We start from the raw sequence: 21913 nt of genomic DNA on the forward strand, positions 1-21913 counted from the left end.
AACATGAGTCCAAGTTTCCTTGGTTTTTATTAAAAGTTGAAGTGTTGTCCTTTTTTTCCTTTCACAGATGTATTGGATTATAGAAATACAAGGTAAACAAATCCAAGTAAACAAGACCTTCTGCGATGTAAAGCTGTTTGTTCCATCCATGGTGTAATAAAAATTCATCTGTATAGCAGTCATTTTCCTGCCACACAAATAACATGCAACATACAATAACATGCAATAACAATAAAGATTACTACCTCAGACGCAATCGCAGGAGAACGGCTTTAATGACAGCTTTTTATCATCCAGTTCATGTTATATCTATAAAAACCTCTGACTTCTTCTGTTCTTAACTTCTGTTTCATTGATGATCTGACCAAAAGAATTCACATAATGCCAGAGTAAAATTGATCCTCATGTATCTTGGAGTGTACTTGAGTGTTACATCCGGTGTCTGTGCTGACATACAGCGTGACTCACGTCAGTAAAGACCGGTACGCCTACAGCAGCTGTTAGCACGGCGGCACCTGTGTTGGATAAACAACCGTGATTAATGTCAACTATGGTTTTAAGAAATCATCGGCATCATAGGCTGTGAGAAAAGCTTCCGCAGAGAGCATTAAGACAAGAGGAAGAACATGACGCACATGTTGACAACGTGTATGATTTCTCTCGCTGCCAAATAAAGGAGAGAAACGATCCGCACACAGCTGCAAGCTACAAAAGCATCATGTACAATATTACAAGAATATTGTGGCACAGCTTGGAGCAAACACATAAACCTCAAAATCAGCAGCACATTTTTGTAGAAGATAATGTTTTTTTATGTTTTGGACTGATGAAAACACAAACTGCAGCTCGGCACCATATTTTGGTCTTGTTTGTTATAAGGTTTCTGGACGAAACCGATCTTTTATTTATTTATTTATTTTTGTCAAGAAACATTCATCACAAAAGAACTGTACTTGGTGGAGTCATTTCGACCTTCCCCCATGTAGTAACAAAATAGATTTTCATTTTTTGATGATGCAGCAGGGCCACATGTCACAAGGCAGATGCTCCTCTGCTTTGCTGTGAATCCCCACAAGGTGACAGATGTCAGATGGTCCATTGCCAAACACCCCTGACAGATAAACAGCTCTGAAAACCATCTCTGAGGGATTTTATCAAACAATGGTGCAACCACAATAAATATTTTTTGATAACGAAATGAAAAGTTGTCCCTCTTCCGACATTTAATTAGCATTCGGCAGTTTGTCCCCTCTGATAATGTTGGAAGAAGATGATCGATAACGGCAATTTGCTTATTACGGAATTTCAAATTTAGATGTGACAAAGCTCCGCCGATGTTCTGATTTGAAATAAATAGTCTTCCTAGATAAAAGGGTCTATTTAAAAATCCATTCAGATAATTGTGCTTTCATTATCTAATCTCTGATGCTTAAATCTAATTTAGCTCGGCTGCCTTTTGTTATACAGTGGTGTGTATCTTGTTAGCGCGTTTCATGGTTTCAAAGCCAACTGTAAGCAGGACAGAAGATGTGCGTTATCATCGAGTGGTTCCCTGCAATAATTGTGCTTTCTGCACAGTGGGCAGCTGCTTACTAAGAGAATATGATCAATGAGCTGTGCCATTCAAGACCCGAACAAACAAATTATCCCAGCAGAGCGCTAATATTCTGTCCAATCTTCAAGCACAAACAACCAGGAAATGAGTCTGCCATAAAGTACATTGCATGACAAAATATTTTATTAAAATACACCCATCAGGCATAACATTTCGACCGCAGACAGGTGAAGCGAGAACAGCTTCATATTGATCTCAAGGTAAAAAGTCAAGGGATCAGTTATCACAATTCAGCCGGGAGGGAACACAAATGTCTGTGCAAAAGTTCAAAATTGAACAATTGTCAAGACATTTCCCTTAAAACCAGAAATGTCAGCTTCAAGGCAATGTTGATGTGGATAGAAACAGACATCTTGGACATTTAGTGTGCTATTATTAACTCTCCTGTTTCCATCAGGTGCACTCTGTAGATTGCTCATTGTTCAAAATTACAAATCAATCAGTAAATCATAGGGCTGCAGAGCTGTCTGTGTCAGCCAAGGCACTGCTCATGTATTCATACAGAATGGTTACTTTTTTTTTATTAGCCTTTACTGAACCAGGTCGATCCAACAATATACGAGATACAAACATACTTGGCAAGACCTTCCAAGGGAAACCTGGCCTAGCAGCTTAGACAATTAGTAACAAACAGCAACTCACACAACAACACAACTAAAATACAGATAAAAGCAAAAGGACTAAGGCTCGGGATTTACGTTAAAACAAGAACAAGTGTGATAAGTAGCTGCTCCCACAGGTTTTCAAACATCCTTAAATTCCTTTCATTTGAAGTTTTCTGCAGTGAGTTCGAAGCAGCAGGAGCAGAGTACTTAAATTCAGATCAAATTCAGAGTGAGATTTGATTTAATAAATAGATCTGTACCTGACTTAAAAGCAATGCACATTTCCCTTTTGAATGCGACACGCAACATAAGCTAAAGTCAAATCATCAGGCAGGGAACAACAGAAAACATTAAATCTAACTTTCTATGGAGTTGCTTATCTATATGCAGTGGTAGCAGTAAACTAGAAGCTTCAGGCTCTACACAAACATTTAAAATTGCCTTGGAATTACATTGAAATGTACTGACTCTAGATGAAAAGGACACTGGTACTTATGAATGCAATTTTAAATCCCCCCGTTTGACAGTAGGTCAACCAATATCTTGGTTTGAGTGTCAAGATATTGGTTAATCACCACAACAAATACAGAATAATCATCAGGGAAAGTAGGTGTGATCTATTGCAAACCAAATATCACTTTGACCCGTATGATCAGTGAAAGAAAAATCAATTTGGTAACCTTCAAAGTCTGGTTTATCGTTCAGGTGGCGTCGAGGTATGTTTAACTTGGCTCTAGCTTCATGTTCAGAGGATACGTGCAGATAATAACACCTTTAAAGATCAAGACCTGAAGGCAACAGCCAGACCAGAATACCACAATATATGCCAATGAAGCTTCTGAATCACTCAGCTATTTACCCAACTTGATTGAATTTTACTCACTTAAAGTATTTTGGATGGATATCCTTCTAATCACACAAAAAAATAATTACTGTTATTTATAGAGGTATAATCTGTGAATCTGTTTGTTTATGCAATACTGTGATACCCACAAATCAGACAGTTTCTTCCCCCGGGCTGTAGCTCTGACGAACTCTGGGCAGTGTGTGATCGTTCACATGATCAGTAACTCTACATTAAATGTACATACTCACTGTTCGACTCTGTTGTATATATCTGCTCTTGCCCTTTCTTTTTCTTTATTTTCAAATTTCTAATTTAAGCTGTGCAGTCTTTTTACATTTTTACTTTTACGCTTATTTAAGTTCTGCGTTTTTGTGCAAGTGATCTATAAACTCCCCTAATACGCTGAGTCTGTCCCAGTCCTGCATTAAAAAGTTCAGACAATCAACATTTACTTTATTAAACAGAGAGAGCATACCATGGAGGTTTACTGTTAGAATGAATTAGTTTTCACTAGTGTACCTAATGAACTGGCGAGGTGAGTACACATTGTGCATTTGCCAGAAGTATTTGTGTACTGGTTAAGTAAGTGTACATCTCGCCACAGAAAGCGCCAGACAGGTCGCAGTGGCTGAAAAATTGGAAAAATCAACAGAACATGCAACAAGGTTCACTTCACTGTGGAAAGTGATGGGATGAATGAGCCATTGTGTGTGTGTGTATAATTAAATATTTCTGGAGCTTCAGTGCTTCTCATGAAAAATAATTGTCACAAATGATAATGCAATGATAATACTCATATTGCTACAAATGACGACGGTCTTTTTAAGGCGATAATAGCAACGCGAAGCGTTTATTATTAGAAGTACGTAAAGTCATGCGGACGTCATCCAGGCTGCTAAATCGAACGAGGAGCAATCGCTCTCCCTCGGCCCTACTGAGAGGAGCAAACTCCGACATGTTTACAGTAATGTTCCGTTAAAGCAGGCGACTGTGCGTGTTTTTTCCGGTACTTATTTTAACTTAAACGTTAGGCAGGGGCCGTGTCTGTTTTTTATTTATCGGGAGCTCTGAAAGGTAGAAAAATACGCTTAACGTGCTAATGTGGGAGCTAAGAGCTAACCATTGGGATTCACTGGTGTCACTTGTTACCGCAGCTTGTAAACGTATTCTTGGCGTATCCGTGAACGGGAGAAACATAAATGTGCCGCTGCTGATATGAGCGTTACCACCGTGCGGGGATACATGTCGGCTTTAAATACCCTCAGGTGTTAGTTGTGAATGTTGTCACCTGCGTGCTCGCTGTTAGCCACGTAAACTGCTCCTGCTCGGCACTGACGTAGCAGCTGCAGCTTCCCTCTTCTGTGTAGCCGCAAACACTTGGTGTGAATTGAAGGTGCCGGGGTTGTTATCAGCAAGACCAATAAAACCCAGAAATCAGCAGGATTGAACTCCACCTAAGGACAACAGCTGCAACTCACAATGCTATAGCTGGACTTGGATTTCCTGGTGCTGTTGCATTGAGCGGATGATGAAGCGGGCCATCTGGCTGATATCAGGTTTAAACAGAAGAATGATGAAGCTTCTTATTGCCCTCGCTTTGATCGCCTATATTGCCTGTAAGTACATTGATATGTGTGTCTTAACTTGTTAAAACTCTAACTGCACTAAATGATTCCTGCCACAGTTTGTTTTCAGCCATGACACTCAACACACGGACTTGTATAAATAGTTTAAAAAGCACACAAGAACCCATTGTGTGCATTGGGAAGGTGCGTCTGCATGGAAAACGTCCTTCCGGGTGAACCACTTGTTAAACATACAGGGAAATATTATATTATACAGACTTTCAGGACTTTTTCCCCCCAGGAAATAAACCGTCAACTTTTCTTACAGCAGATTTAACAGAAGTTAACAATTTAACTCGTATGTCCCTAAGGAAATTTATTAAGCAGTCCACATAACTTATTCCTAAACTTTATTAATTGTTTAAGACTCACCAAGTAAAGACGGCAAATTTTCACTGAATTCAGCTACTATGTTTCATGTTTTGAGTGTTTTTGCCCATTTAAAACAATTTGATCATGCCACTTTTGCCTTGAAAACCTGGTGGGCATATTTCCAGACACTAAGAGATAAAGATAATAGATTTATCAGCACTAAAATAACTGTTTATTACAGCTTTATTGACATTTGACGCCAAGTAAAAGAAGATATCTACCGTTCTTTTAACTTGTGGTTTATCTATTCAGCTAAACCCATTTGTGCGGAAAAGCCAGAGTTGTTAATGAAAATCAGCGTTATCAGAACAGCACATGACTTAACATTATGTGGTTTAATAGTCAACTGAAAAAAAAAAACAAAAAACATTGCTATTCAACCTGGGTGAAGTGTCCACATAATTAAAATAGAAAAAAAGCTTTCTGAATAAATATCTAGAGTGCATGGATTATTGTGTTGATGAAAAACAACATAAAAAGCCCAATATGCAAAATGATTTTATAAAAAGTTCTGTAAAAAGAAAAAAACACACTTTGCTGTTTGTCACTTTATTTTTTAACTCTCATGTCACTCTCAGGAGGCTGTAGGGATGATAAATCTATCTTCAGTGATACTATACTACACAGAAATCTTAGCTTACCAGTCTATTTTACTGGTATGGGCTTCACAACAAGTTAAAGTTAAACCAAGTGGTCTTGAGACAGATATAAGTTATAATATAGTTCTATCCTAAAGGTACAGATGCATCAAACTGATATTGAAGCCTGACGAATACAGTATATCGCACTCATACACAGCTTCCATGTATCTTCAACTCTTGTATGAAAGAAAATAACTCTTTATTCCAGCTGGTGACAATAGGAAGAATTCAGGATTCAAAAGGGGGAGACTGAAGAGCTACTAATAGCTGTGAGGCTAGTGAGCTAGCAAGAGCTACCAACCGTCATACAGAGCTGGCCTCTCCTTTACCATGCAGATTAATAAGTCTGCATTCCATTCATTCTAGATAATCATATGAAAACATTTGTTTATTTGAATGTGCAGATTAGTCACATCGCACACGTTTGTCTTCTTGTGCCCTGGTTTGCTAAACTGAACAGCCAATCGGACGATCAACCTGTTGAATTAAGGTCAGGGTCCAGACTAATGACTGTGGCGAAGGACACGTACGGCCACAAACACTTACCAACATCGCATTGTGGGTAAAACCTGTTGGTGAACCACTCCTTACAAACCTATTGTTGTGAGCTATGTACACATGCTGCCTTCATTCACCATGAGGCAGACTGCATCACGCATTGGACACTATATCCCTTTCACTCTTTTCTCTCCTTGTAAAGTCTTGAGTAGTCTGAGGGTTCTGCGCGGCCAGGCATTGTGTGCTGGCCTTGCCTCCATTACAGTACTTTCTGTAAAATATACACTACACAAGTTTAACCATCGACAGTGTAGTTCCCTCGGTCCTCCTTCAGCTGATATTTTTCTCATAATAACTGACATTTGTTTGCTCTATATAAGTTCTCAAAGAGCAACCAAGGCCCCTGTGAAAAATGTTCTCTACGATTTAATAACTGTATCGCCTTTCCTCTTTTCCTGTATTAGGTTATTGTGACAATATGAGCTTTCTTTATGTTTTTTTCCATCACCGTGTGTAAGACAGTTAAATTTGTCAATTACATATAATTTACTTAATTTAACCACGTCAAGCATTGTCAGAAAATGTTCAGTCTTACAGTTAACAGACATTTTGTGATATAAATATTTGGAGGACTTTATCCAGATTACTTTTTTTTTATAATCTGTTGCTTTTTAACTGCTGGTAAATTTGTGTGGATGGAAGATAGAAAAAATATATTTGAGTAGAAAGGTATTAAAAGATGAGCCTAAACCCAACAACAAGATAGATGTTTTGTGATTAAACGACTCGATTGATTTGATGGTTAAGCTTTGAAGGAAATATTTAGATTTACAACATAATATATTGATCTGGTGGGAATTTCGTAGTAATTCATGTGAAAACCGTCAAATACCTGCTCATTGATTTTGAATGTATTCGACTGTGACACTGCTCTGTGTTTCTATATATTATTTCCATTTATAACAAGTTTGCTCCTTGTCTCTTCCAGCTGTTTGGGGAACATACATGAATATGAGGTACCGTAATAAATTTTCTCTCTTACTTAAACGCTTGAAATAAATTATTGCTGTACTCTTCTTATAATTATTTTATTTCACGTTGTTTTTACTTTTCAAAGCTTTATTATTATCCATATGATTACGTTTGAACAGTATCAAAACAGTTCACATGTGCACAAAAAGTCCCCTGGTGCTAGTACAAAGATCACTGACGTTTATAAGGACGGACTCAGAGGAGGAGTGGGGAGTCTAATCATGTTGTTTACTACATTGTGTGAGATCTTGATCTTAATCAACGTTGAGCCACTACGTTCCTTGATGTTGTGTTATTTTTTTCTAGTAGATTATCTAGTTTTTTACTGATTTGCAGTGTGACACACACACACACACACACACACACACACACACACACACACACACACACACACAGGTGCGCCATTATTCTCCATTGCGACCAAGGCGTCCCTACTTTTCATTGTAATGGCCATGTAGATTTACATTCATATGAAATATTGAGCAGTAAACTGCGTGTGGTTCGGCATTCTGAGAACATCAAGCTGTTTTTATTATAATGAGACGGTTTTTATGTAAACAGGATATTAGCTTAAATACATTTTCTCTCTCAGTGACAGCCGCGTTCTGTTTGACACTGATATGAACGCAGCAGGTTTAAAAATGTGTAAAGATGAAAGAGGAAAGCTTTGTTTAGGATTCATAATCTTGTCAAGACAAATGTGTAATTTATTTTGGTGATGTGAGACGTGGGCATGTCATGTCAAGACTTTAATTTAAAGTTAAGTTTAGCAAAAGTTTTTGTTCCGTAATGAAATGTCTGTCTTTTCTTTTTGCTTTGAATTTACCATGTGAATTAACGCATTGAGTGAACTGATTGGGTGTGTGTTATTGAAACGAAACACCATAAATCTGGTAACCTTCAACCTTTGTCATCATTGTGATGAATTCTGCTATTTAATTAGCTGAACAAGTCAAAGCACATGCTGCATTATTGGTTATTTTATCCATGAACCTTTGTCGAGGTTCAAGATTATTTCACACTCTTATTGGATGGGTGGGTGGGGGGAGGGGTTGAACATGTGTTGCTACCTACTGGAAAAAATGTTTCTCTTGTGATTATGCTTGACATCACCTCACTTGCTCCTCTGATTATCTTTGTGTTTCTCTTTTCACAGAGCAATACAGGAACACGGTGAAATGAAGATTGAGGAGAGAATTAATGAAGTGAGTGCATCACAGAAAGCTGTGTAATCGTAAAATTGTATTTAAAAAAGAGAGCCAAGGAACTGTGCTTTGGCACTATCGTATCGTATCATATCATATCATATCGTATCGTATCGTATCGTATCGTATCGTATCATATTGTATCGTATCGTATCGTACATTTACTATGCATATCAGGTTATGTCATTGATTTGTATTGGTCAACAACTCAACTGTAGATGCTATATCAGGCTGACCTAGATTTATACTGAGCCTTAACCCCCTGAGACCTTTTGTTTGGAATACATTTTTAATTTCTTCATTTGGGATTAGTAGGATCTTTGAACAGGGAGTAGTTTTTTTTTTGTCAAAAAGAAAAATTATGTCCTCATATGTGGACACTGGGCTTATTTCACTGTATATTACAATAAAGACCTCAGATATGTACCGATACGCATACAGCTGTTTTTGAATTTGAAAAGGTGAAATCCTAACGTCCTCAAACGTGTACTTGTGAATTTGCTAAATTTGCATGTCGTGTCAAACTAGAGAAGTTAATAGGTATAAAAACATATGTATTGGCCCTTCACTACCAGTACATGACAGACGAAAGTGTCTCCCTATGAAGTCAACAGGTCTAAATGAAGCAGAATAATCTGCCACAAACCTAAAACATAATGTCCCCGTATGAGGACACCGGGTCTCAGGAGGTTAAAACAAATCTGATCTAGGCAAACACAAAAAATAAAAGTAAAAGTCATAGATATTTGTTGTCCGCACTTGGAGCACCTTGAACGACAATCCACTCTGAAAAAAACTGTAGTGAACGATGTGTTTTTGTGGACAAGCTGGCTAAATTAAAACTACATGCAGAAGCTCTGTTTTCGCAAATGTCACATTCTCATAGCCCGGTTCGCCTTTGGGAATTTGACAGACAGAATGATACCATCAACATGAGAGACGTAATTACAATGCTGGATGTTATCCGCGTTCAAAGTAAATGGCAGCAAAGTTGATATAAAGCCTCGAAGGTCACCTTTATGAACTCTTTGATTTCAAAAGCACTGGTAAAAACAGCTGGAGTGCTACAAAACGAACATTGTTTGAATCAAATGTGAGCAGAAACCCACTGAACACAGCTTATTTAACGAGATGTTGTGATCAACAGCATCAAAAGCATTGGACGGGACTAGAAAGATGAAGCTTATGGATACTTTTTTTTTTATCAAGTCAGTTAACAATTCCACCCTCAACACCAGTTGGAGGCAGTTATTGTGTTATGAGCTTGTCTAAAGCTTGACTGCTGAAGGGTATTATTCAGAAAGCCACGCAGTTGTGAGTTGAGTTGTAATTCTAGGACTTTGATCCTACTAGATATAGAGTAGAACAATAGTTATTAAGTGACACCACCTGAAGGGTGTTTCCTCTGTATTAAGAAGTGGAGCACAGAAGCGTAGGATCTAGGAGGACAAACCTGCCCTCAACAGGACTTAAATCCTGTCAGTTTAAGTCTATCAAAGCATTATGTTCAGCTGAATATATTTAAAATAATTGGGCTTTGAATGCTACTGACAATCTCCAGCGTTGTTAAAAATGATGAAATAAATGTAGAGCTGAGGCTAGGTCTTGACTACAGCATGTCGTACTGATGTCAGGGTGATATAAATAGTTTCGAATGAATTAAATATGAATTCAGTTGCTCTCTCCAGCGAATTTTAAATGAGTTTTTTGATGGTCCTGTCACAGACGACTGGGACGGTACTTACAGATGTATGGTTCAAAAAAATCTGTTAATGTAGAGTTATCAGTAGTTTCAGTAGTTTTTTTTTATCTTTTTTTTTTTTTTGAGTGCATTAAATATCATCTGAGGGCGGTTTACTTAAAGTCAAAGAGCTTTCCAGTGAGAGAGAAGCCAATGATTGTAATCTGAGCTTCACAAACACTAGAATACTTGACCCATTTACCTGCTGCTGTACTCTTGATTGTGCAGGTAACAAAAACACCATAAAACCTTATGTACGCAACACAACTAAACTTTTTATTTGAGGGCAGTTTAATTGTTATGTGTCTGTATATATATATATTTATTTATTTATTTATTTATTTTTTACTTGATTGGCTGCATCTGGGAAAGTTAATAAAGGTGATTGGAGCACAGTTCTTCACAAAGCAGAGAACCTATGCATACACACACACAGAGTTGAAAAGTCAGCTACATAACACAAATTACAATTCCTTTAATACCGAATTAAAATATGTCCTTATCACAGATTGCAGTTGCTCGCGAAAAATAATTATGGTTTGTTATCAGGTTGACCTTAGAGTTTAAAGGGTTGGATAGCCTGTGAGATCCTGCATATTTCTGGCAATCATATAAGCAGGCAGTGCTGCTTTGAAATCCCTATAAAGTATAACGATGAGGCCACGTCATGATAATGACAAGAGATGCCATTTGGAGCTGTTTATTTATCCGGAGAGATTAGGAAATGACTCATAGGGCTTGTTTGTTTTTTGATTTTTTAATTATTTTATTTTTTTTTTATCCATGTTTCTCTGCACACAATTAAAGAACGAATGAAGACATATCAGTTCGTGTTTCTTACAAGGACTTAGTTCCTGAGGTAACATTGGTTGGGGGTATATAACCTGTGCGAAATCCAGACATGTTTAATGGATGTCGATGTAAATACCCTTGTTGTATTGGTGCATATTTAGCCTCTCATAGGCCTTGTAGGCTCAAGTTATTATTAACTAAGCAGTGACCCTTTCTCATCTCCTCTTTAGGCTGTGGCTCCTCTCAGAGAAAAGATTCGTGATCTGGAACAAAGGTGTGTATCCTGATGGATGGATGGATGGATGGATGGATGGATGGATGGATGGATGGATGGATGGATGATGAATAGATGGACATGGACTCCAGCTCTGCTCCTACCACAGAGCCGTCCTTATGTATCAGTTTGTCCAGCCGTGAGGTGTCCTCCTTCTTGATGAAACACATCTTATATTTTGTTCAGAGACGAGAACTTTCTGCTTATTTTAAGAATTTTTGTCAAGCAAAATCTTATATTTTGTTCAGAGACGAGAACTTTCTGCTTATTTTAAGAATTTTTGTCAAGCAAAAAAAGCTTAACCCATTTGCAAGATGATTTGATTGATCATAAGAATACTTTGCTTCTTTCTAGTAATGTTGTTGTTGCAGTGTGGCAACAATAGTCTGGTGGAACATGTCCAGCAGGTTACGGCAAATAGTAAAAGACCTTAGCTTCCTGAGGAAATAGAGACGGCTTTGACCTTTTTTGAACTGTATTTCATTGACTGAGTCTATGTTAGCCGACCGGTCCAGTCTGTGATCCAGCTGTAGACCCAGGTACTTATATGTCTGAACCACCTCTACACACTCCACATTACAATACCAACTTGCGGCTGAATTTATAAGGATAATCACAATTTCCTCCATTTAACACATGTTTGATAAGGAATTCAAGAAAACATACAGCAATTAAATGTCATTAGATGTCCTGTGGCGCTTCTGATGAGGAGGTGTCAGGATAGCAGGTGATCCAGGCACTGAGATAAAATTGTTGTTTTTTTCAGTGTTGGGTGCTGTTAGTACGGTAATCCCCCTTGTACATATGGGCCGCTATGCTCACATGCGATACTTTGAATACTGATGAGGCAGAGAACCCTGTTTCTTGTTGAAGTGATTGCATCTACAGTATGTAAGCCCCTTGTTGCATGCATGGCATGCAGATGTTGCACCACCATTGTACTCGCCTAGATTTTTGCATCTAGAAATGTTGTCCTCATTTGATTGCATCCTCCAGACGTTCACCCAGATGTCCATCTTCTCTTTCTCAGTTTTTCTCAGAAATACCCACCAGTGAAATTCCTGTCGGAAAAGGATCGGAAGAGAATTTTGGTACGTGAAGCTCTGAATAGCTCATTGCAAATGCACATCACAGTCTCAATGATATGAGACCATAACCCTGAGTTATCAGAGACAAACCACAAAAGAGTGAGAAGTGCTTAATTGGTATAGATTTTAAGATGTATACCGGCTGTGTGGGACGTACTCAGACCGAAGCTCTTAAGACCTCCCTATAAAAGGCTTGCAGCTATAATCTAGTCTGTCTGACAGTCTGATATGGCTCTAGTCTGAATGAGGAGGGGGAAAAAAGGTAAATTGCACATTATGTGTTTCATAAACGGTGAAAATAGAATGTACTTGTTCATAGAATCCAATTGTTAGGGTTTAACAATTTATGTACTCTAGGCTTTAATTAGGAGGTCTCTTTGACCCTTTCACAGAAATGATAGATGATGATATATGTAAAGAATGAAAATCAGTTGTTATTGTATACTGTTGGTAAATGTTATAAATGAACTGTCCTGTAATTGCCGGCGTGCAAAGTGAGAATCAGCAGCTAAGTCTGGCATTGTCCTTGTCCTTGCACTGTTTGCATGTTTAATCATTAAGCTTTTTATAGTTGTTGCAGAAATGGAATAATCAATGAAAGAAAATCAAAACACATTTAATTAAAGTTCGGCTGCAGTCAACAGTTTTCCACATAGTGCAGAGCCACATAATCTCACGTATAATGAGAAATACGTATCACACACACATATATATCTCACTAGGCCCTAAAAGTAAAGTGAGGATGCGTTCAACAATTATGTGTTTTATTTATCAAACATCTGACATCAGTATTTGCTTTGAAAGATAAAAACTGCGTGAGCTCTTCACTATACACAGTTTTTCAAGGTACTTGGCAGATGATTCATTCCAAACACCTTGGAGAATTCAATTTTAACGTCTGCAGAAAGCATGATTTAAAGGAGATTTCCTGCACAAAGGAACTAGTTAGTTTGGGTCGTGACCCCCATCTGTCTATGTCACGGAAAATGTCCTAGAAAATTATTTCTTGAAAAGAGTGGGAATCCCAGCAGTCAGTGCCTTTTCCATTAACCCTGCAATAGATTGATATAACTTCAGTAACCATCTTACAGTCGGTACCCAATTGTGAGATGATGACGTCTGTCGCCTCAAATTGCTTAGATACCAAAGTAAATAAACTGCTAATAAAAACAAGACTGAAATGTTGCACTAAAACTAACAAAAATTACATGACTTAAACGTACATGTCTTTGTCGTACGCGTAACAAATGAAAATCGCACAGTTAGCTCCGTATGAATGCAAGTTTGTATGAAAAGTCCACTCGTGGTCTCATGAAGCTCGTCAAGGGAGGATTTTTCTCTAAAAATGATCCACAAGAAACTCCTCAGCAGCAGCTGGAAAGAATCATAATGACAGGAAATCTCTCTGCATTAGTATCTTCTGTGTACAGGAGTTGGTCAAATTGGTCATCGCAAATAATAGCCGACAGGTTAATAAATAAAAAATGAGTCTCACTAATAAAGCGTGGACTAATGTATGCTGCACTAGTGCTGAGCTCATTACGCTGTTGCACAGGGGAGTTCGCTTTCGTGGGAGTCCTGCAGGCCGTCCTCTCCTCCTCCGCATCAAGGACGTCGACCATCCAGAACCTTTTTGCTCATTTGTCCACCTACGCCTTAAACATACGCCGATTTAGTATTTTGAGCAAAATTAAATACTGTTATTACATTTGAGTATTTTTATTGTATCTGTAAATCCACCTGCTCCTTGGAGAGTTTGATATACTATATCTAGATTTGTTCAAAACCAATGTGGTTCTAGTTCACAGGGTCAGGTATTGTATATTTTTTTCCCCCCACAAATTAAATTCACATTAGCATGAATCCAACATATTTCAGTAAAGGGATCAATGGAGGCAGAAGGTTTTACCTTTCAGCCAGTGCATCGTTTCACCCAGAGCGTCACGCTAGCCGAGACCTGTCAATCTAAGCTTGCTGTACACAGTAGGCCCCGCCCTTATCGCTCCTGAACCAATCATGAGGCTGCATATTACACGCTAATTCAGTCAGTTTCCCCACAATTGGTCGAGAGTCTCTTCAGTCTCTAGATGAAATATTAGCAGAAGAGAGCTAGCTACATTTAGCTATAATGTTAAATCCTGGACCTGCCAATTATTTGGCTGTGTTTAAATAATAAGCTGTGTTATGTAGGAGTGTTTATCTAAGAAAATAATTAATATTTGAACCTGTGTATTATTTGAATAGCTTAATATTGAATGCAAAATGATAATAATAATATATATTTATAAATAGCACTAGGCCGAGTTTATTATAGAACACGTAGCAGGAAGGGTGAAAAAAAATACCTACCAGTTTGTGGGTCCTTGGCCTGAAAAAGTTTGAAGACACCTAGTCTAGTTATTTACGTGTTTTATTGCTCTGTACGGCAATAAAACCCTGAAAAGTCTAGACTCAATACTGATAAAACAGAATTCCTTTTACTTGTGATACCATATATGTGTTTTCTCCCTCTAGATCACCGGAGGGGCTGGTTTTGTGGGTTCCCACCTGACTGACAAACTGATGATGGACGGCCATGAGGTGACGGTGGTGGACAACTTCTTCACAGGGAGAAAGAGGAACGTGGAGCACTGGATTGGTCATGAAAACTTTGAACTCATCAATCACGACGTGGTGGAGCCTCTCTACATTGAAGGTGAGTGAAAGACTCGGGAGTAGAGCCCAGCAGGGGAACACACATACACATATGTATGATTATAATGATTAAATGTTCCATGTTTATCTTTGTTCAGTAAATAGCTGTTAGTCCACACGGTGGTCGCACGTATCTTTGTCTTTCTGACATACAATCAAGAGGCTCTGAGAAATTACATCATAAATAATGGCAATGAAATGTAGTGGAACAAATAACTGGGCTCATCTTTAATAGTATAATTATTTACTGTGATGTGCATTTTACAATCATATTAAGATTTAAGAAAAGGAACTCAGTTTTATCAATGAGTATAATTCACAGCTCTTTTTATACTTACAATTTTTTTTTTTTTTTTTACAATGATATTACCTAAGAAAATAATCGTCCCTTAGCTGTGACTCTCCTTTGAAACACTAATTTTAGTCCTCTGCTCCTGAATAGTGTTTACCAGAGCGGTCATAAGCTCATTCAGACGCTCGCAGCAAACAGCAGCTCTGTTGAATATATCACTGTTGTGATGAGTGTTTTTTTTTTCACAGTGTTACATAAGAATATTGCTTATATTGTTTTTTTTTTTAATGCAGAACATAACAGCAGTGGTAAGCTATGTTGTTTAGCTCTAAAGGAGCTGCTGCTTACAACTTGCAGGTGCACTGCAGAGCTGCATGGCCACAATAGTCATTATTAGCATCTGCTCTCAGGAGTCTGCTGCAGTTACGACAGCCCCTGGCGCGTAAGGAGATAAACACTGTGACACTCTGATGTAGCTCTGGGGCAAATTAATACGCAAGTTGTGCAGGGAAGGATCCTGGGAAGCCATATCCTAGTCACTGAATCAGTGTCACCATCGGTTTGTTCTGAACCGCAACCGATCCACACAGACAAAATGCAAAGGTGTTTCCTGCAATAATGTGCATGAGTGTGGTGCAAAAGAGTTGAGACACGACACCAGAAGAGAAGGGAAGTGGCAGTGGTATCCTGGCGCTCACCTCGTTTTAACGGATTATCAGTTTTTAGAAACCGTTTAACTGGCCTTCACAGCATCTCTGCTTAGCTTAGCTCTGATTTGTTCAGGAAGCAGCTGCTCACAAGGAAACGCAAACTGAAACCCTTCGAACGGAGCGTCAGAGTCGTCAAGATCCATAGGAGGCAGGAGACAGGATGGCGAGGAAGTTTAATATACACACTGAGGGTTTAGTTTAGAAACTCTGTTTTGGCAGCACACGCGGTGGAATTACCCAGCGTGCTCTTACAGTTGCCGAGGACACTTGAGCTCCTGGATATCCTCGGCCAATCCAAGAAGTGTATTTCTAATCTTTTGTTTATTTGCTTCGGTATACCATCTGTCTAACCTACACGGTTGAGCTTCCTTAGGTTCCACTACGGGCGGATGCAAAGGCTGCAGATGCAGTTGATGAAATGCTGTGTGAACAGCAATGGCGTGTTTCACATAATCTGCGAAATCCAGATGTTTTTTTGTTTTTTTTCTGATGCTCGCTCGCGTGCTGACGTCAACGTGTCCGTAAAACAGAGTGACAAATGTTGAGACAGAAGAAGGTTGAGTCATCAGCGTATGAGGATAGTTGCTTTTTGTGGTTCAGTTTAACAATGTACTGTTTTTGACAGCCTGATGATACTTTCAGTTCTTACTGTATTACATACAGTATACAGTAGGTTGCAGTTTTCTTAAGTAATAATATTTGTAGGGAGTCCGTTGTTTGTCTTTACATGGACAATCAGAGATGTGTTAAGATGAAAAACGAGCAGACGAATAAGGACGTGTAAAATCACAGCGTTTCTGAACAGAAACACGTCATCTGACCTTTTGCACAGCTGGACCCTTGAGTTTTCTTGTTGAAATGTTTGTCACGTACCGATTCTTTGGATCACACGTGCAGCTGAATGTTAAATGTCTTGCATCAATTAAAAACCTCACGGAGGGGGGAATTTGCAAGATGTGACTTCATGTGATTTTCCAATACATAGACTTGAAACATAACGCTGACCTGGTTCTAAAGGATCAAAAACAGTTTAGGTATTAACAGACTTTACTGTAATTGCCATAGGACATAACAGACTCAATATTCTGTGTTATTGCTGTGAATATGTCATATAAATCTCCTGAAATCATGCATCGCGTCTCCTCTCCTCCTCTTTTATAGTTGACCAGATCTATCACCTGGCGTCTCCAGCCTCTCCCCCCAACTACATGTACAATCCCATCAAAACACTCAAGACCAACACCATAGGCACTCTTAACATGCTGGGTGAGTAGTTCAATTTACTGCTGCAATTTGTCCATAATGTCTTCTTTATTATTCACTTCAGCACGAAAATACCGTAAACAAACTTGAGAGGAGTCTGTGGGGACAATGAAAGACGTGGAGGCAGAAGGCTGAAAAATCAAACCTCACATCTTGTTATGTCGTCTGGATGAAATTCTATTCCTTTTTCTTAAGAAGCCTAACTGAGCTGCAGCTTAAAATGGTCATTAAGCTTTCAGTTGCAACATAAATACAGTTATTTTCCCACTCATTGCTGTTTCAGCTGTTTAGCTTTTTTAAGAGCTACTGTATAATTATAAGTTTTCTAATACATTTAGAACGGAGGCGAGTCAATATCTAGTTAATGGTGTTGCTTTCACAGAATTGACCATATTTGCTTCTATGTAAATATATATATAGATAGATAAATGAATAAAGTCGCACCCACATTTACTGGTATGATCAAATTTATATACAAGTATTATGACTAAACATGATTATAGACATGAACTTTTGGACCATGTCATCTGTTATTATCGATTTATTACAAGTCATTGTTTTGTAGCTTGTGCAACCTTTGCGATGGCGTTCTCTTCTTCTTATTTCCTGTCAGTTCAATTAGGCTTAAGCCTTTTGATCCCTTTTGTTTCTCACACAGGAACACTGTTTTCATTATGATGTTTGTCTTGTCTAGGCCTGGCCAAACGTGTGGGCGCGAGACTTCTCCTTGCTTCTACTTCTGAGGTTTATGGAGGTGAGGAAGATGTTTCCCTCTTAACTTTTATGTGTGCTATAAACCAGCGGATTGAACTGAACCAGTGTCGCTTCTGCTTTTCACTGACGTTATCAGCAAATAGTTAATTCTGTTTACTTCTTTGGGGGAAATTATGCAATGAATCCGTAGCCACATAATGTCTCAACACCAGTGCACCAGCCACTATCAAAATTTAAAACACAAGAACACAATTATAAAATAACTTAGTCTTTGAGTTTGTTTTTTTTTCCAACAGCACGACAATAACGGTTAAGAGATTTCTTAAAGAACAAACTCATTATCTAGTCTGAGACTGAAATACTGTGTCAGTCAAACACTCAGTGCGTTTCCATGCAGAGCTTAATCGAGCTACGCTCAAAATTCGACTTTCTGACTAAGTGATTCGAGAATGTCAGAAGAGAGCGTTGCCCTGGAAACAAATTACAATACGTCACCTAGAGTTGCAGGTCAGTAATTGTTTTGTGTGTTATACACGTCGGGGTGATTCTTCTTATCTGCTGTAGTATTATTTTCTTGGTCGACATGCAGTCAACATTGTATGCGTGGCAATGGAAAAACACTTTAGTGTCTGATACGTTGCTGATGTATTATTGTTATTATTTTTTTTATTATTTTTTTTTTCAGATCCTGAAGTGCACCCTCAAAATGAGGAGTACTGGGGGCATGTGAACCCAATTGGTCCTCGAGCGTGCTATGATGAGGGCAAACGCGTAGCAGAGACTATGTGTTACGCCTACATGAAACAGGTATCATCACTGCCATTCTACACTTTTAAAAAAAATATTTTTCCCCCCTCTGGATTAAAATAGTGACTAAATAATTACAGTTTAAAAAATATGTGTAAAGCATTCCAGTCCGTAATGCAATATTTTTACCGAATTTAAATCTAATGGTCACAGGTTGAATTATTTATAATGTATTTCTTGATGCCAGGAGCAAGTTTTCTTTTGGAAGGTTTCTTCATTATAATAGAAAAATCTTCACTACTAGTTAAAGTAGCAGAGTGTCTGGATGAAGACCACAAATACTACCTGGAAATGAAACCGTTTTATTCTTTTAATTATAGTGTGTACAACTATGAAGCATTAGAACCACTGACAAGAGAAGTTGACATCTTGTGAAAATTTAATGTCATCAAGCAGGATGCAGCCTGACACAGGCACACACACAAAAACGGTTTGGGAACAACAACTTAAGGAACAAAAAGTGTTGACCTGGCATCCAAATCCACTAGATCCCAAACTGATCAAGTATCTGTGGAACAAGCCTGATCCAGGGAAGCCCCTCCTCTCAAATCATAGGACCCCCACTAACAACATTATGTTGCCAGACACCACAGGTCACCCTCAGAAGACCCACACCCACTCTCTGATAAATCACAACTGTCTTGGAGGCACTAGGGAGACCTACACGATAGGGGTGTAACGATTCATCCACTACATCGATGAATTGATTTATTTCCCTACGATCCAACTACATCGATCTGTGCTCGGCAAGTTGGCCGTCCGGACGACGTGCGATCGATCTAATATCGAGTTAAAACAACGTTTCCCTCCTCCAACACACAACACCTGATTCAAATGAACGGCTCCTTATCAGGCCACTGCAGAGCTTGATGACGAGTAGATTTCAATCAATCAGGTGTGGTGGAGGAGGGAAACTTCAAAAACCTGCAGGGCAGTGGCCACCGAGGACCCGGGCAGCATTGATTTAAATGGTAATCAATTGTATCGATTCCAGGAAATAACGCACGTCAGAGGATCTGCTTAGAGTATTTACTTGAGAAACACTAATTAATGTATATGCTAATGTGAATGCTAATGCCAACATTCGCCTTCATGTCTCCTTGCCTCTCCGCCTCGTCCCACCAGTGACACACGGCGACCTGAGCAAAAAGAAAACCACTCGTTGAAACCTCAGCGCTCAAAAGACGAGATATTGGTGTTAAACTTCTGGGCCATAATAAATAACCTCGTTCTTTATTGATAAACCGAGCGCCGTCCAACAGATCGAGATGCTTGAGGAAGTTTAAAAAGTGACTGTAAACGGTTGATTAAGAACTCCAAAGAGTAGATACTGAGCAAGATAGTAAACTGAGGGCGGCCCGCCACTCCTACATGAATGTGGAGGAAACACTGAGGAGGTATTTCAGTCACACTGGTTTCATTTTTGGATAAAAAGTTACTGATTCGATTTCAAGTCACTGAATTGTATCGTTGAATGGCATCTGCAACCACAAATCGTGAATTGAGTCGTTGTTAGAACGAATTGTTACACCCCTACTACTACACAATATTAGGAAGACGGTCATAATGTTATGCTTGATCAGTATATGATGCTAAAATAGGATTTATAACCTTGTCCTGATTTCACCAGGTCTGTAGCTGTTTAAAAATAGTCCATATTCCCTTAGCTAACTGTTCCTGAGAGGAGACGTTGGTGAAAACATGTGAGTGAATCTTGCTTTGAGTCCGCTTTGACTTTCATAATGAAAAATTACGTAAAGCTCTTCACAATTACATTTCCGTGCAGACTTTTTTTACATAATGACTTGAGTGACGGCAGCCTTTGATGATCAGATATGATTGACTTCTCTTGCCTTTCCTTCAGGCAGGTGATATTTATTTATCTGCCTCGTCTCCAGCTCCCCCTCAGGGTTTTTTTTTTTTTTTTGCTCCGCGTTCGCTGGGAGAATTCTAGGAAATGGGCGCCTTTCAAAACGTAACTGTCAGTCGTTCGTGCGGATGGACGAGACTATCACCCATTTTATCTATTGCCCAGTCATGTAATCAAATGTCATTAACATTTAAAAGTGATGAGTGTTTGGCGAAGCAGTGGGTGAGAAAATATGCTTTACATAATTCTGAGTCTGAAAAGAACTATTAGAATATATATATATAACCGTGGGTCTCTGATTGTCATTTGACATGAATGGTGATTGTCGTCATTAGGATTTTATCTCTACTGAGACCGAAGGTGCTTCTATTTATTGACACCGACAGATTAAACATTATGTAAATTCTGACCGTACTTTGAAGATCCTCAGCTAATTGAAAGGGAACATAAATCGCAAGGAAGTCGAGTCTGTATCTTTATAAGGATGTTCACGCTCTACAATTGTGAATGGTCCATCATTGATTCACCTGCCAGACTCTTTGCTTTGAATTTGTATTTTTTTCACCTTTTTCTGGTTTGGTGAACAAGTAACATGTGTCAGAATTACTGGGAGAGCAGTATTCTTTTGTGTCAATGTGTTTTTATGAGCCGGTTTGGTTAATGGAAAAAAAAAAATGTTTCTGCTTTCCCTCGCTCTTCAGGTGGTGGTTACCTGTCAAAAGCCTAACTCAGGTGTCATGTAGATGCTTTCAGTTTTATTAAGCGATGTAATCCACACTGAGTAAATCAAAGGGATGCTTCATTTGACACCAGCTACTGTCGACCCGAAGCCCACGTCAACGCCATAAACACCGTCAGCCTGACACTTTCTAACATGAGGCTCTCGGTCGGCGGAAAATAAAAGGGAACTAGTAGAACACAGATCTGAGTGTAAACACTGCAGATATGTTTAGTTTATGTAAATCATCTCCTTCAGTAGCATTTAATAGTACTTCACTTCACTTCAGCCTTTTCTGTGTGTAGCAGCTAAAGGATTAATAACTTTAGATAATAAAATTCACCGGCAAATTGTTGATGTGCAGCCACTTCCTCTCTGCAACTGCAAGACAAGACTGTTGAGACGATTTGTTAGCGTTAGCGGATGCCTTTTCAGATGAGTGCGCATTGCACTAGTAATTAAGTTGTATTTCAGGACTGACTTGCATATTCTGTGTGTCATCTTTAGTGA

At 38.7% G+C, this 21913-nt stretch overlaps 1 protein-coding gene across 1 annotated transcript in view; it reads left to right on the top strand.

Annotated features, from left to right (window-relative positions):
- Nucleotides 1–3951: 3951 nt before the first annotated feature.
- Nucleotides 3952–21913, top strand: part of uxs1 (UDP-glucuronate decarboxylase 1) — a 32300-nt gene continuing 14338 nt past the window's right edge. Inside the window, exons 1-9 of the mRNA XM_047600891.1 lie at nt 3952–4683; nt 7192–7219; nt 8392–8440; nt 11204–11247; nt 12278–12338; nt 14850–15030; nt 17193–17297; nt 17989–18048; nt 18694–18815. Coding sequence (XP_047456847.1) covers nt 4593–4683; nt 7192–7219; nt 8392–8440; nt 11204–11247; nt 12278–12338; nt 14850–15030; nt 17193–17297; nt 17989–18048; nt 18694–18815 — 741 coding nt within the window. The 5' untranslated portion in view covers nt 3952–4592. The remainder of the gene's footprint in view (nt 4684–7191; nt 7220–8391; nt 8441–11203; nt 11248–12277; nt 12339–14849; nt 15031–17192; nt 17298–17988; nt 18049–18693; nt 18816–21913) is intronic.

This window comes from Mugil cephalus, chromosome 12 (assembly GCF_022458985.1).
Source record: "Mugil cephalus isolate CIBA_MC_2020 chromosome 12, CIBA_Mcephalus_1.1, whole genome shotgun sequence".
NCBI lineage: Eukaryota > Metazoa > Chordata > Actinopteri > Mugiliformes > Mugilidae > Mugil > Mugil cephalus.